The 16,224-nt window shown below is 53.0% G+C and overlaps 3 protein-coding genes across 3 annotated transcripts; all 3 read left to right on the forward strand.

Annotated features, from left to right (window-relative positions):
• Positions 1 to 384: 384 nt before the first annotated feature.
• Positions 385 to 3,289, forward strand: CLUP02_16528 (uncharacterized protein; the record flags this gene model as incomplete). The annotated part of the gene is made up of 3 exons (XM_049295447.1): positions 385 to 546; positions 639 to 3,057; positions 3,120 to 3,289. 3 exons carry the CDS (start codon positions 385 to 387, stop codon positions 3,287 to 3,289), a joined length of 2,751 nt encoding a protein of 916 aa, XP_049152594.1.
• A 399-nt stretch (positions 3,290 to 3,688) lies between these two features.
• Positions 3,689 to 3,822, forward strand: CLUP02_16529 (uncharacterized protein; the record flags this gene model as incomplete). Its single annotated transcript, XM_049295448.1, has 2 exons — positions 3,689 to 3,746; positions 3,782 to 3,822. The coding sequence occupies 2 exons, from the start codon at positions 3,689 to 3,691 to the stop codon at positions 3,820 to 3,822; spliced, it is 99 nt and encodes a 32-aa protein (XP_049152595.1).
• Positions 3,823 to 4,018: 196 nt separating this feature from the next.
• On the forward strand, positions 4,019 to 15,248 carry CLUP02_16530 (uncharacterized protein; the record flags this gene model as incomplete). Its single annotated transcript, XM_049295449.1, has 33 exons — positions 4,019 to 4,200; positions 4,284 to 4,366; positions 4,431 to 4,665; positions 4,853 to 4,877; positions 4,982 to 5,117; positions 5,195 to 5,371; positions 5,406 to 6,115; positions 6,172 to 8,163; positions 8,267 to 8,326; positions 8,423 to 8,504; positions 8,604 to 8,685; positions 8,790 to 8,858; positions 8,935 to 9,086; positions 9,191 to 9,340; positions 9,463 to 9,596; positions 9,763 to 10,886; positions 10,984 to 11,385; positions 11,443 to 11,594; positions 11,673 to 12,011; positions 12,083 to 12,753; positions 12,811 to 13,071; positions 13,123 to 13,263; positions 13,405 to 13,524; positions 13,667 to 13,709; positions 13,792 to 14,100; positions 14,134 to 14,202; positions 14,300 to 14,371; positions 14,429 to 14,541; positions 14,638 to 14,687; positions 14,749 to 14,789; positions 14,949 to 15,070; positions 15,124 to 15,178; positions 15,238 to 15,248. The coding sequence occupies 33 exons, from the start codon at positions 4,019 to 4,021 to the stop codon at positions 15,246 to 15,248; spliced, it is 8,364 nt and encodes a 2,787-aa protein (XP_049152596.1).
• Between the last annotated feature and the right edge of the window lie 976 nt (positions 15,249 to 16,224).

Below are 16,224 nucleotides of genomic sequence, written 5' to 3' on the forward strand. Positions count from 1 at the left end.
TCATGCCTACATCGATGGCGGATGGGCCAAGTGTGGCTCTATCATGTATGTTGGGGTTCTATATGTCTGCAGCAAAGCAGGAGCTTACCGACCCGACATTTAGTTGCGAACAACTTCTGGGGAAAGGAAGATGCTGGTGTAGGCCCTTTGCTGGACCGCATGCTCGCTGCGAAGCAAACATGTGATGAATTGAAATCTTTCTACAGCGGCAAGTAACACGACTGGATCTGTCACAGCCGAAAGCTAATGTCCAGTGCAGCTCGTGCCTCTATCGAAGACGAATACTCCCGAAAACTACTCTCTTTGTGTCGAAAATCATTAGGATCCCATGAGTCAGGAAGTCTGAAGGTTTCCCTCGACACCGTTCGAGGCGAGGTCGAATCGATGGCGAAGCAACATCAGAACATCGCAGCGCAAATGAAGACAGAATTGGAAGAGCCTCTTGCCGCTTTCGCGGGTGGTATGAAGGAGAGAAGGAAGATTGTGCAAAACGGCATTGAGAAGATCCTTAAGACGAAGATACAACAAACACAGCACGTCAATAAGGTCAGTTCTGATGATGCCCCCAAATCCGAATTGGCCCATGAGTCTTCCGGGGTCGGGTCTCGAGACGAGTCACGCACTGACGAATACGATAGACGCGGGACCGATTCGAGCAGGAGTGTCTCAAGATCAAGGGCTACCTCGCTCAGGGTCACATGGTTATGGGCCAAGAGGAGCGGAAGAATAAGTTGAAGCTAGAGAAGACGCAGATCAGCGTTGCGACGTCTAATACTGAGTACGAGAATGCTGTGAAGGCACTTGAGGACACGACAGTGAGGTGGAATCGAGAGTGGAAGGCAGCTGCGGACAAGTTCCAAGATTTGGAGGAAGAGCGTCTCGACTTCACAAAAAGTAGCTTGTGGACGTTCGCCAACATATCTTCCACTGTCTGCGTCAGCGATGATGCTTCTTGCGAGAAGATCCGTTTGTCACTGGAGACCATGGATGTTGAAACGGACATTATCAGCTTCATCAAAGAACAAGGAACGGGCCAAGAGATCCCAGATCCGCCAAAGTACATCAATTTCTGTCGAGGAGATGTTAACGACACGCAATCGGAAACGTCGGACGACGACAGCTACTCCGTTGCCCAATTTCCAAGGAGTATAAACCCGGCATTCAGATCATCTTCACCGCAACCCTCTACATACGAATCGCACCACGATCCCAATTCAAGTCTTGCTCAGGACCTAGGACACAAAGATCCACCTTCGGCTACTCCCAGAACCGTTGTTGCTCCTGATTCAAGGCGTCAAGATGCAAGCCCTCCTACGACTAGGCAACTCGCTCATGACACAGCACCAAAGGATGCTAGCTCCTCTTCCAGAGGGTTTGGATTAGATTCGGGCCACAAGGATGCGAGCCCAACCGCAAGGAGCTATCTGCAAGACACGGGTCGGCGAGAAATCTTACCCCCTCATACTCGCGAAGCACCAGTTGCTGTACAGAGACCTTTGGACAAATCGCGGCAGGCAGCCCCGGCTGCTCACCCTCCGGCTCAACAGCAGCAGCAGCAACCAAGCCGACCTTCTCTTGATATGAGTCAGCGTGGATCATTTGCACCAGTCCCTCATGATCCGTACCCTCTCGACGGCATGACAATGCTTTGCCGTACCGGCCCACCCTCGGAGCGTAGCTCGCACCCGCCCTCAGCCAGGCCTTCGAGCCGCGATTCCCTCAGCGATTACTCGAACCCAACCTCGCTTTCAAGCCAAGAGCCAGCAAGCGGTAAAGTATCGCCTCTTAAGCAGGAACCAGTGAGTGGAATTCCTGTCTCGGATAAACAAGTTCTCAAGAAACGGAGTGGCTTCTTCCAAAATCATAGTCCATTCCGTCGCAAGAGCACAAAGGAATCACCAGGCTCGCCGGCGACCAGAAACACCTGGCACCCAGTGACAACTCAAGGAAGTCCGGCTCGAAGGCCCCAACTGCAGACTCAGGAGACATCGAACCTGCTAGGAGACAGATCAACCATGAGCCCAGAGCCAATTGATGCAAATGCTAGTCTCGCATTGAACGTTGGGCAGAATGTTTTTTCCGTCACAACTCCAGACTTGGAGAAGAGAAAGGGATCCAATGTTCCGGCCGCTCAGCCTGAGACGGATCCAATTGCCCTAGCCCTGGCCGAGCTCAAGGGGGTTGGCGTAGGAAAGCAGTCCAGCGTGCGCGTTTCAGCAGACCGCTATCACGGCATTGCTACTCCGACGCCCGGTTCCCAGCCGTTCTCCAGGTCGGTCCCGGCGGTGGGAAGCAGCAATGCAACGGCCGGAGGACTTCGAGGCACGCCGCCACCCTATGATCAGCAAGTCGTGCAGAGACTTGGAGTACCACCCCAGGCGGTGACAGCAAAGGCCATGAAAGAGACATCGGCCAAATTTACCGACCAGACCCGTAGCATGTTCAACCCGGCCAACCGCCCTGGGTCAAGCTACGGTGGAACGGCCAGCTCGCGGCCAATGACACGAGGTAGCGACGTTCCTCGGGCAGCATCACCTGCCCCCCTTCGAAGCGCTTCCCCGAGAACTGCACCAATGGAAGACATGCGAAGCGGCTACAGAAGCACCCCTCGCACTGCTTCGCCGAGAGCTGGGCCAGCCGAGAATACTCGAGGTGGTTACCGATCAGCGTCTCCTAATCCGCAAGGTTCTCTGGGGCGAGGCTCATCACGAATGAGCAACATACCCAGAAGGGGGTCAGAACAGCCCTACTACCAGAAGTCACCTAACTCAATGTCGAGAGCGGCGTCTCCGGTTCCTTACTTGGAGAAGATGAGACCGGGCAGCAGCCATGTCGCCAATGAATTAGCTGTCCAACTCGCGCCTGTAGGTGATGAGGGCTATGGATCAGTCCGTGGCCGTGGTGGGAGTCGACCTGGAACGAGCTCCAGCAATCGGGCCATGGGACTCTACGAAGGCGGCGGACCACCGGGACAAGGCGAGTCGAGACAGCGTAGCAAGAGCGTGGCAGACCCATCTCGGCAATATACTCGAGATGGCCGGCCCATTTTGCATTTTGGTAAGTGCTAGCCCTATAACAAGAAGGCGGAGAAGAAGAAGACGGTGCTAACTAGGTTGCAGCAAGGGCTTTGTACGTTTACCAGGCAGCCATCCCAGAAGAACTAGGATTTTCCAAGGGGGACCTTCTTGCCGTCCTGCGTCACCAAGACGACGGGTGGTGGGAAGCTGAAATTCACGGGAGTAATGGACGCATGGGGCTGGTCCCAAGCAATTACCTTCAGCCGTGTTAGAGAAGTTGGGGTTCTCAGGGAGCAGAGTGGTACACGAATGGCCGAGTTGATGAAGATTCATGACATGAGCGAGATTCTCGGGAGTTTTCGAGCTTTGATACGTAGTTTTGGGATATGTCTTGTTGCGGTTTGGAGTTTCGGTTTCCGATGATGCTGTATACTTGCGCTTGGCTGAGAATGTTGGTCCTCTCCACAGACAAACTGAGCACTTAATGAATGAGAGTGAACACTACATTTGTACTTGCGCTATAGGCAGTGGGCTTTCTTGATCCGCGCAGATTGAATTTGGTGAAGATTGACGCGAGGGAGCGGAGGTGCGGCGTCCTTGGGAGTTGGGACAACATGTACGGATACATGCGTCAATGAAAGATTGATCGTATGTCGACGCAAAGAGCGACCATGCCGAATGGAGTCTGCCCACACCTTAGTGTTTTCTGCGCGCGCGGTTGCTTAGAAAGTGAGTGGATCCCATCGCGTGCTGACCGACAACAGTGGCGTCCGCGAAACAGCGCAATACTGAGTTGGACGTCTGACAATCAGGACGGTGTGTTACCTGACATGTGTGTATATAAGTCAAAGGGTGTGCTGTTCTTATTCCGAGTTCATGAAGGCCCAATCCACTAAGTTTCGGTTTTCCTTGTATTCAACCTTCAAAACTAACTTCAAACTTGACATCCTTAGCTGGTAAGACGCTACATACTTACCTCAGTCAAAGGAGACAGAGTTGCAATGGCCGCCAATACTCCGCTCTATACCTACATCTCCCCTCGCGAGGGGTACGAAAGTGCCCCCCCGCTGCCAACCGAGCTCAACGAGGATGGCAAGAGCTTCAGGAACCCACCACGGGAGGGATTGAGCAAGACTTATGAGGAGTTTCCAGCTCCCCTAGACACTGGGAGACAAGGTGGCTTGTAAGGGACCCAACATTGCGACGTACCTACCTCAGAGTACCTTGCTTCGCGCTTATTGTGCTAACCTCCTGTACGCACTGCAGTGACGTCCACATCTACCATTTTCAGAGCAACCCAGAACAAGTAAAGCATGCCAGAGACCTTTGGGAACGTATACGGAGAGAATGTAAGTGTCTGCGACTGATCTGGCTCTAGAGAAAGGTATGGCTGATATTTGCTTCCCCGTCCAGTCCCAGAGCTGAGAATCTATCGATTCTGGGAAAAGCCCATTGGCCCCCACCCCGTGGCCATGTTTGAAGTCAACATCTTCACGCCAGCACAGTTTGGCGCATTCATACCATGGTTGACCATATATCGAGGTCCTCTTTCCGTTCTTATTCATCCCAACACAGTCGAGGAAGGCATTGACCACAATGCCACGGAACTCCGCAATCACACACAAAGAGCTACATGGATGGGCGACAGGTTGCCTCTGGACACCACTATTTTCTACCGCAATAAAAACTAGCCGTGCGGAAAGGACAGCGTAAAGTAGTAAATCCTTTATTTCCATGTCGTTTCGTATTACCTAAGGTACCTTGTCATGTGTATTACCTCATGAACTTCGAAGTGACTCTGTACCTTCAAGACGGCACAGTTGTTGAGAAATTAGCAAGGTGATTAGGCAACGGCCCAAGGTCACGTGGCTTTGAGTGACCCGGCGATTTGATTTCGCCCTGCTGCCTACGGAGTACGGGATGCTGCTACTGCTGCAATGACGTCATGTCTCATGGTTTGTCAGCGACCAAGTACTCAATTCATTCTGCCTACCTATCTCATCTTGAGATATTCAAGTTTTACCTACCGATACCTTCCCTTAACTCACTTACAGAGTCTTCAACCCAATAACTTGCCCTGCCGCAAGGTATCTACGGGAGGTACCTATGTGTGGAAGATACCTAAAGTAGGCGAGAATATATTTAATCACAGTTTATTCACTGTAACCATTCTGCAGCAGACACCCTGATTTCAACCACCTACCTTACCTACTTCGCGTCCTCTTGCCTCGCCTGCCCCTGCGTCCACTGCGTATGGGCTTCCCAACCTGATATAAACATCCACACCAACCAGAGCCACAATGGCGGGCCGGAAACGAACCAGGGCCACCCGGCCCAGGGCCGCAAAGTCCGACGTACCGGATGTTTATCAAGAAATGCTGATGGAAGCTGCTGCGGACGCTGGCTCTCCAGCATTCTCAGAGCCCCCAGCTAAAAGACTAAAGCGACCTGGGGAAGGAAAAGCAGAGGCCGTGAAGTCACAGGCCACAGAAGAGGAGGGATCTGGGGAGGACGACGAAGACGCAGACATTGAGTTTGAAGACGTGATTTTGCCTCCGGCGACCGTCCAGACCATGTACCGAGATTCCGACGACGAGGAGGATGATCTTGATGATGACACCGAAGAAGAAGTCGGAAATGAGGAGGCTAGCAATTTCGCCAATGTTGCCTATGGAGACATACGCCACTTTCAAGAGACTCAGGAAGAATCCCAAAAACTGACTCTCAATCTATCAAAGCATGTCAATGCGACGAGCGTCACAAGGAAAGGTGCCAACAAACGAAAGCCAGTGACAAAGGAAGAGAAGCAGCGGCGCATCACGATACACCAGACTCATCTGCTGTGTCTCCTGCTACACTGTGCCCTCAGAAATCGTTGGTGTGATGATGAACAGGTTCACAAGACCTTGCGTCCTCTGCTTTCGAAAAAAATTATTGGCTACTTGACACCAGGCCCTGATCTTCCCCAATTTGGACAAACAGAGTCCCTAAAGAACGGCCTCGAACAGGCTGGAGCCATATTCAGATCCAAATTCCAAATAACTGAACGGGGCCTGCGTCGACCACTATGGGCTGAAGATCCTGACCATTTGGAAAACGTGAGTCTGTGCCAGGTTACTGCACTCGAAGCAACATGCTAATCCTCTTGCCTTAGTATGAGCCACCTAGCAACATGGATTCATGCTTAGACCGTTCGGACTTCAGAGACGCAGCGAGAAAGTTGTCAGGGTCTCGAGATACTGGCGCACAGTTATACTGTGCTTTGCTAAGGGCAGTAGGAGTTCGTGCGCGATTGGTTTGTTCATTACAGCCGCTGTCTTTTGGTTCAGCCGGTCCCTCTCTGCCAAGGCCCAGAGATGCAAAGCACTCGAACAAGCCTACCAAGGAGGAGAAAATAAGGTCCCAGTTGCTACAATACAAGTCAGCTGTCGAGGAACCTTCGTCTTCGGCATCCGTCTTGACTTCACCGCTCCGTCGATTGGGTCACCCAAATGCCGCTGCCTACAAGCTGCCAACAACATCATCTTCACCGACTCTGCGGCAACAGGTTGAGGGTCCCGTGAAGATTCGCGAGTCGAGCTTCCCGGTATACTGGGTGGAAGTGCTAGACGTGGGCCACCAGAAGTGGCAGCCCGTAGACTCTCTGGTAACAAACTCCAAGTGGAAACCCAGACAGTTGGAACCCCCGGCAACCGACAAGGAGAACTCTATGACATATGTCATGGCTTTCGACACTGATGGCACAGTTCGAGACGTCACGAGGCGATATGCCAAGGCATACACGGCCAAGACACGTCGTCTGCGCATTGAGACAGTGATGGAGCATGGCGAGGGTTGGTGGCGGAAAGCATTGAAGCCGTTCAGCCGGCGTCGCCTGACCGATCTTGACCAAATTGAAAATACCGAGCTGAATGCGATGGAAGCACGCGAACCGATGCCGCGAAATGTGGCAGACTTTAAAGACCATCCGGTATTTGCGTTGGAGAGGCACCTGAGGCGCAATGAAGTCTTTACGCCAGGCGCGCAGCCGGCAGGAACGGTAGCAGCAGGTAGCAGGGCTCCGCTGGAAAAAGTATATCGACGTAGGGACGTTCGAATTGCCCGGAGCAGGGACAAGTGGTATCGCATGGGGCGCGAAGTCAAGCCGATGGAGGTTCCAATCAAATTTCTGCCGCGAAGGTCCAATGCGAAACTGGGCGAGTACGCCGACGACGGTTACGGTGGGGACGAACGTGATGCCGCAGGAATGCCGGTCTTCACGCAGGATCAGACGGATATTTACCGCGCATCACCGGTCGTCAATGGGCGAGTTCCGAAGAACAAATTTGGTAACATCGACATATATGTGGAAAGCATGGTACCCGAGGGAGGGGTCCACATCCGTGACGAGTTCGACACAGCTGCTAGAGCCGCCTACGTTCTAGGGGTCGATTACGCGCCAGCTCTGTCAGGGTTCCAATTTAAGGGCAAACACGGGACTGCGGTCTTTAACGGCGTCGTGGTTGCGAAGGAGTATGAGGAAGCTGTGCGTGCAGTGATGACTGGGTTCGAGGATGTCGACGCACAGGAAGAGCAAAGCAAGCGATCCTTGGTCGCCATCCGGACTTGGAGACGGTTTCTTGTGGCGCTCCGGATTTTTGAGCGCGTGTGGGCAGGCGTCAAACCTGCGGAGCGGGCCGAGGAAGAAAGAAAGCTGACCGAATTCGTCCGGACCGACATAGATAAGGGGCCGGACAGCTGCGGTACAGGGGAGGGCGGAGGTTTCCTCATTGAAGACAGCGTCATGGTTGACGACGTTGCGCAGACATGGACCAGTGCGGGACTCGCGGGCAGGGCCGATGCAAGGGAGAGCACAAATGGCTCTGATCTAGAGAGAGGTGTTCATTCTGCTGCCCACAACGAGAATATGGGTGAGCGCGCCGCAGATAATGGGATGGAGGTTGACGGAGGCGGTTTCCTGGTTGATACTGATGAGGAGTTTGGTCACATTGATGCGGTTGAGAGAACTGATGGGGTTGAGGCAAGGCCTGAGAGTCAAAGGAAGGAAAGTCTTGGGGCAGAAGAGGATAATGAGGTCGAAGATGTGCTGAGCGATGTGACTGAGGAATACGATATGGAGGAAGATGAGAACGGTAGCGGATTCCTGGTGGATTAGGATTAGGATTGGTGGATGGGCCGAAAGGCTTTGATACCCTACAGAAAGCCGAATACGACTATCGAGGCATGAACCACTTTCCTGCTGCGCCTAGAATAACTTGAAGATAGAGACCAGGCTACCTACCTGGTCATCACAATTAGTGCGAGTTGATGTGAGTACAAAGATGTCTCGTTTTTCTCTACGGCGTCGCCTTGTTAAATTTATTGACTTATTGAAGTAAGGGGAACAGCGTCGAATCATCGTACAGCTAGCCATTACTCCTTACAAAAGTACGAACACATGTACTGACGTCAACTCGCACTCGAGAGGATGGATATGTTTCTTCGCAGGTTCACAGCCTACCTTAGCTAAGTGCTATTCCTCATACCTGACCCGTAATTGTTAGTTTGTGTTTGAATTCGTAGAGATCTAGAGGGACGCCTGTCAAGAGGTCGAGCCAGTGAGGTGGCCCAAGCTCCTCGATTCGATGACGCACGGACGGATAGGAACGGTTATGTATTTTCAACGATGGTGGGTGGCACATTACCTAGGTACCTAAGGTATCTTAGGTACCATCTTCTGTACGGACCTTACGTACCTTCCCCCACTTCCACAGTTCCACTGCCCGTCCCCAGTGGTTTTCCCGGCATCTCCAGAAAAAAAATTCTTCCAGTCAAGCGCGTCGGGCCCATGCGAGACGCAGAGTGTCCACGTCCCCGGTCCCGAACAAACCCTGACGAACCAGGAAAGCCCGCCCTGTGCTGACTGAGAATCCCAAAGGTCAAAACTCCAGCGCAATCCGGATCAATCAACGCCTTTCCAACCTCCATCGGCTGCCTGGTTCTTCCTATTCCGTCCACCAGATCGCCTGCTAAGCAGATCCATCACGACAGCCCGCGTCGGACTATCTTTTGAAGAGAGAGCAGAGGTCAGTCAGCCCGATTCATTATTTCCCCTCAACCCCCACGCGCTTTATCACTCGAGCGACTTGCTGCTGTTGCGGCGGCACTGCTGCGATGAATCAAAACCCTCGCAGATGCCATCGTTGTCGCACTATTGCGATTGACGATGGCTACAGAACTGCTCGCATCACAGCTGACTTCCGCGACTCGCCCCTACCTGGAGCTTGTCGCGCGAATGGATGGGAAAACTTTTGAGAACGCAAGCTACCATTCACAATTGTCGCGTCGCAACGAGGGAGACAAGAGAAAAAGCTTTGCAAAATACTAGAGAGTACAGATACTAAACACATAGTTTTTTAAAACAGTGAATTGAAGCCTGCCTCGAGCTCGAGGACTCACCGCTTAGTCGTGCAACGCAATCGCGACGCGCTCCTGTGCATGCACAAACTCGCACTACACATTTCCACTGACGCGCTTTCTTCTCGTCGCGAAGAGCCTTCGACTTCCTACGTCCACCTTCCGCTTCCCGTCGCGCAACGAGTCCTGACTTCATTTTGACGCAATCCGCTCGTCAACCTTTCGTCGTCTTTCCAGCTGATGCTTAATTGTACACCCGGAAACCCTGAATAATTGGCCCCATTGTGTCTTGCGCAGCAGTGTCGCGAAACGAAATCGATAGTCGTCGACTTCACACAGACTACCCTAGGCATCTCTCGCCATGACTTCGACGCAGGAAGGCGAGACGACCGAGGAAGAGAGATTAAAGGTGGAGGATCTCCAAGAGAGCAAACTAGAAGATGACAGCAGAACACATGAAGTCGGCTTGCGGGAGGACCGACTACAAGAGGACGATATCCAGGTAGATGGCTTGAACGATGACCGCATACAAGAAGAGAGACTCCACGACGCACCAGTGGATGAGCGACTGGAGCACGAACCACTGGAGCACGAGAGGCTGGAGCACGAGAGGCTCGAACACGAGAGACTGGAGAGCGAGAGGCTGGAGAGCGAGAGAATGGACGAGGAGCGCATCCCGAGTTATCCGTCTCCTTTGCCAGAGGAGCGACTTCAAGAAGCCGATCGTATACAAAGCTATCCTTCGCCATCGGCCGAAGCTCAAGACGGCGGTCCTTATTATCACCCGGCTACAAGGGACGATGACCCCCAAGACCAGCAACAGCCGCCGCCCACGCCACAGCAGCCCTCGTCCCACTCTGCCAGTGTGGAGGAGTTGCAGTTGGCTGCTCAACTTGGCCAGGATCTTGCAGCAGAGCCCATGATGCACGTCACAGATCCAGGCATGAACGTCGAGGACCCAAGTCTTCGTAGCATCATGCCCAATCCTCATTCCCATTCTCATTCGGAGCAACCTCAACAGCAACAGGCCCAGGCCCCGACCCCAGCCCAGACACAAACGCAGACGCAGACACAGGCGCAGACGCAGGCTCAGACACAGGCTCAACAGCACCAGCACCAGCACCAGCATGCTCCTCACCAGCATCCGCATCAGCACCCTCATCAGCCCCCTCCCCTCCCGCCTGCCTCTCGTTCTTACGTGCCCGAGGAAGCATTGCCAGAGTCACTACAGCAACATATGTCCATGTCCATACCCATGGACCACCATCATCTTGCTCAACCATATGCCCTGGGTGACAGCACTCCGCCTAGAAAACGGTCAAAGGTGTCTCGCGCATGTGATGAGTGTCGGAGAAAGAAGGTCAAATGCGACGCTCAGTCAGATGCTGGAGACAGCCCATGCTCCAACTGCAAACGGTCTGGCATCCGCTGCATGTTCAGCCGTGTTCCTCAGAAGCGCGGTCCAAGCAAGGGGTAAGTTGAGGATGGCGCGCGCTTTCTCTATCTACAAGATCCGGAAACTCACACAATGCCTTAGATATATAAAAGAACTTGCCGACAGGATCAACAGCATTGAGGGCAAGTTGGAGATCCAAAGTGAGTCATTGCCACCCGAGTCAATGGTAAACTGGACCTCTGCGGCAGCAATGCTTAACTCCATGTCAGGCCCTGGTGAGGACACCAGCCGGAAACGACCATTCTCCAGCATCTCCAGTACCGACATCTCTACCCCGGCACCACAGAGACAGGTCGCCTGGGGCACCGAGCCTCGCCCTCTTCAGCCTATAACAACACCGTCTGATCGTTATCAACCGTCCCCTTTCGCCACCAATGGCTTGGCACCCCAGCCCATGGCTTTGCCCATTAAGAATGACATGCAGCCACGGCCCCCTATTGCGTCAATAGATGGCCCTGTGGCTGACATGCCTGATATCGATCAGGCGCGGGATGTGGATGAAGAGGTTTTCAATGGGTACGTGGTCAATTTCTCTTTGCCCTTGAAAAGTTGAGACTAATACAGAGCTCTTAGCTACCTGACCATGATTCATCCTTACTTTCCCTTTCTGCCGAGCAGCAGGGTGCTGATACAAGAATATTTGGCTCAGTGCCCCGGCCTTCTGCGGGAAGCGTTTGTAGAGGCTCTCTCGGGAACCATTCACTCATTCCCTTCGTTCCAGTCTGGTACCCCTGGAGATGTCCGGCTCGCCCACACGCTATTAGTAGAATGGGAGGCTAGCGATTCTACCTCTCGGACTGCAGTTGCAAACCTGGTTTTCCTCCAGACACTTCTCCTCATGATTATTGAGGCTGACATTCGACCATTGGGCTCCATCGGCGCACCCAAGGAATCCCTATTGGGCAGAGCGGTAGCGAGCGCCAATACCCTGAAGCTGTACCAGGCCAAGGCAGATCTTTCCGAGGCTGAAGCAGGCCCAGATAATGAAAGCCAGCTTCGTGTCAGGATTTGGTGGTCGTTGGTCTTGCTCGACCGATGGAATGCCGTGGGTGCTGCGGTGCCTTCCTTGATCCGAGATGAAAGCGTGGTCCTGGCACCTGGCCTCAAGGCGGTCATCGGTGAAGTGCCGTATCTGCTGATCCGTAAGTGTTCTTTTGAAGAAATTATGCCCATTTATGTGTGAGAGTATTATAGGGTACTGACTGTATAGCAGGTGCGTCCAAGTTCCTCAGCCGTGCGTCGTCCATGATTACCAACTTCCAAGAGCCACTCAACACAACCTTTGCGGACCGCATGGTGGGCTCCTTTATGGATGCGTGGGTAGAAGACTTTCGTGAGGATCTGCCTGCCCACATTGAGCCCAACATTTATCCTGTTATTCACCTCGTATATTGGCATTGCCGCTTGTTGGCATATCTTCTCAACCCATCCGCCAAGTCCACCGATGTCTTGTGGCCCAGTCAAGAGCTGATCAACCTCCTGATTGGCCATTCGCAACTCATCACGCCCTTGCACCATCATTTTACAGTTCTTGCGGTGCTCACGTTAGTCGAGCTGGCAAAGTTGGATAAGACAAAGGAGGAGGCCACAAGGCTTCTTGGTGAATTCCGAGACTCTTCACTTCCAGCTTCCGTCTTCGATGGACTGGTTCGGGACAAGATTGCTGATCATCTTCGCCTCTCCACTAATACTGCCGCAGCTCCAGCTCCATCTGCTATGGAGGCAGCTGCAAGCCAGGGGCTGCAGCATCTAGCCGATTTAGCAACTCTTTCATCAGCTGCTGTGGAAAAGACAGAGGAGGCACCAGCCTACCGCACTGCGCTCAGCTACGAAGACATGGGCTTCGACCCTCGGCCGTTACTGCTTGTCGGTTACCTCAATGTTGTCCGTGCAACTCAACAAGCAGCTTAGGAACCCTCTCATCTTGCGTGGATCGAACAGCGGCAGCAACGGCAGCAACGGCAGCTGCATGAACAACAGCAGCTAGCGCAGCAAATGGCAGATTGTCATCAGCCACAGGAGATGGGGAGTGTCGTGGAGTCCCAGCAGGTACTGCATCATCCACAGCATGGAGAGGAAGAACTGCAGGTGCAGGGGCACCAGCTGCTGCTGGAACAACAGCAGCTCCTGCAGCTGGAGCATAAAGCTACCGAGCAGCATAGTGCTCAACCGCCGAACACGGGCTTTCTGGGACACTCAGAGGTGACTGGCAAAATTCACTTTTGGTACTATTGAAGATGTTGACAGCAACAGTGGGCGAGTGCCTCTATGTTGGAAGGAGATCAAGTGTGGTTGCGCGAAAGGTTGATATGGATCAATCGGGTTGTTTATCCATATGGTTATTATCCGCCAGTGGAAGATACAGATGCTTGCGACACCTATCCGGGTGCTTCAGTATCAGTGTATTAATATGAAGTGTAATGTACAATCAGTTCTCTCTATAAGCCGCATCCTTAGATGCCAAAGCCTTCTCTCGCCTTGATGCCTGTCATGGGCGATGGCTCAATGTTATGGTCTCATACTTGCACACACTAGATGCTACCGCTTGGGAGTCTCCATGTCATTTTCCCCAGGTCGCCCCTTGTTGTCACCGACGCGCGGGTGATGGAGGGGGCTGTCCTACGAAACTTGGTCGTTGGCTTGAGGTGGAAGGCGGTGAAGGCTTTGACCCGAGAGTAAGGTAAGCTGCTAATGAACCCCCCCCCCCCCCCCTTCCTCTCTCCAAATCACAGTTAAACTATCTGTAGCATGCGTAGGTAGTCTCGATCTCGAAGCGGCACATGGGAAAACCTGCTAGCTGGCGCACCGCGCGCCTGCTGGACCCATGCAGGAAGAGCCATGTGATGTATGCCGTCAGAGTAAATTGACTGACAATGTATCGAAACTGGGTTCCGACTCTGTGGGAAAATCTGTGATGGGTAGTGCCCCGAACTCTGGAAAGCAAGTATCCTATTCTTGTACCACACCTCCCGGACTTCTCTCACTGCCGAGTTTGCCGTTATGACTTATTCTCAGTCTCTGGCACGTTAGCCGCGACTCAAGGCAAACGAACATACGCTCGCATACATGGTACGGCATCTACTTCAGGGCTGTCTGCGTCGATTGGTTGCAGTCCCGACTCCCGAGCACCGGAGATCATCGACTGCCACCGCCCACGGGGGTTGGACAGCCCCTGCGAAGACCCCCCCTGTGCCCCCATTCCCTCGTCTAAAGGCGCCGAGAGCCGCGCCGGTGTTGACAGCAGGTGATGACACACTCTCATAGTCGCACACACACCCACACTCTGGCTCGGCAGCGGCGCCTCCACCAACCCAGCCACCGTTGCCGGCCCAGGTGACCGTTTCGGCGTGCATGCTCCTACCTACTACCTACCTACTCGATGGCTCTGTATTCTTACGGATCCTGGTCGTGAGCCTCCACTCTCACCAAGTATTATGCATACCTATCCATAGAGTCCACAGCTTCTCGCAACCATTCATTGAGTTTGGCACTGTATCTGCCAGTGTGTGCTCCGGACCTTGGACGCCCGAGGTCTGATGGCCCTGACTGGGCGATCAAGTCGCAATCCACACGGTCCTCGCGGAGCTTGGGTGGGTTCATCAATCACCGTTGCAACTTGCCCAGTCCCTCTCGATTCCCGCAAACGCCAGTCTCGGTGGATCCCCCTTGAGAGTGAGTGCCCCGAGGAGGGGAGAGAAGAAAGTGGAGGGAGGTCCGAGGAGGAGAATTATTACACAACGGTGGGCACTGGCCACTTGGCACTCTCAGTGCCATGCAGCACAAGGGGGGAACTTCCCTGAATGGAGATTGAACAGGACGTGGACGATTTCCGGACAGAGTCACATTCGGTGACCACCGTCGACCCTACCAATCAGCCAGTTGGATAACACTGCTGGGGCGCATGGTGGAAAACGCCGATGGTGAGGCGGTGCCAGCCTGAATGGATGATATGCAGGAACAGGAAAGGAGGGCCCCCCGACGGAGCCCTGAAGCCCTAAGGGTACGGATACAGGTATGTAAGCCTGTAAGGCAGTTTGCGAAGGACGCCTGCAGGCTGCAACTGCCTGTCTCTCACTGAGTCCCGGGTTTGCCCGCCTCTACTGCCGGCCATCTGCTCGGCGAAGGTGCTGCGTTTTGCTTCGAGTTTGGCTCATCGAAACACTCAAGTACCTACCTACCTAGGGATGCCATTTACTGGGTGGTGAATCTCAGGTACTTGCAACGAGCCAATGGCTGATAAAGTAAGCAACCTAGCCACAGCGCACGAGGGAGAAGCATCAGTGCTGTGCTCTTCATAACCTCCCTACTGGTAATTGTAATAGATGTGCATACCTAGAACAGATGCAGCACAGAACAAACACATGCAAGCCCTCATCTAAACAATGAACCCCCCCCCCCCCCTTCCCCCCTCCCCTCCTCCAGGACCGCATAACTCAATCGCTATTGCAAGGCCCTTTTATCTGATTGATGTGGGCCCTGTCATCGAACATCGAAAGCCAAGTATATCCGTACCAAGGTAGCTTTGATTTTATTAGATCGTTTGTCCTGTGCCCCTCTCTCATCTCATTCGCATTCGTCATCCACATCGGTGGCACATTCAGTTTCCGGTTCGTGCACCGTTTGACTTATTGACTTGCCTTGACAGTTAACGATGAAGTTGCCAAATGCTTGTCAAAAAGTAAAATGAAAATCAATAGCAAGGCATTGTCTTGCTGAGCGCATGGTAATTTGTAAGTAGGTAATTCACCAAGAGATTGTCAAATTCGAATTGCCAGATCAGTTGAACCCTTTTTACCCACTACTACGGACATGCGAATCTCGATCAGTGGCCTATTACCTTAGTCACCTGGCGATGTATCAAGCCCCCTTCGTCTCTGAACCATTCCTATCACTCCATGACCCGCTTGCATGTCGTTGCGGGAGAAACATCACTTGCAGCCCGTATCATGGGAAAGTAAGAGCCATGGAAAGCAAAGCTGTTGCAAATGCGCAGCAAAGCTCAAATCGATCAATCTACGCGAATAATCCTACGTGAATGCGCCTCCGCGATCGCCTGGATATAGATACTATTTTGATTGCCTCGCACTTTGACAATAAGGAATCGAAACCGCTGGGGTCTCTCTATATACAGCTTGTTCATGTGCAGTGAGGGAAAACGATATGTCGTGAGGGTGAGCCAATTGCACACTAAAATCCGGTTTCCAAGGCCTACATACATAATTCGTCGTCGTCTGTAACCAAACAATCCCCAATAGCCTCACCCAGATGCTACCCAGTTGCCTTTGCGCCAAGTCCAATTGATGATGGTGATAATAATGAGATGCTGTCACTCTTTTTTGAGCCGCCCGCCCCGTC

The sequence above is a fragment of the Colletotrichum lupini genome, chromosome 9 (genome assembly GCF_023278565.1).
Source record: "Colletotrichum lupini chromosome 9, complete sequence".
Lineage (NCBI taxonomy): Eukaryota > Fungi > Ascomycota > Sordariomycetes > Glomerellales > Glomerellaceae > Colletotrichum > Colletotrichum lupini.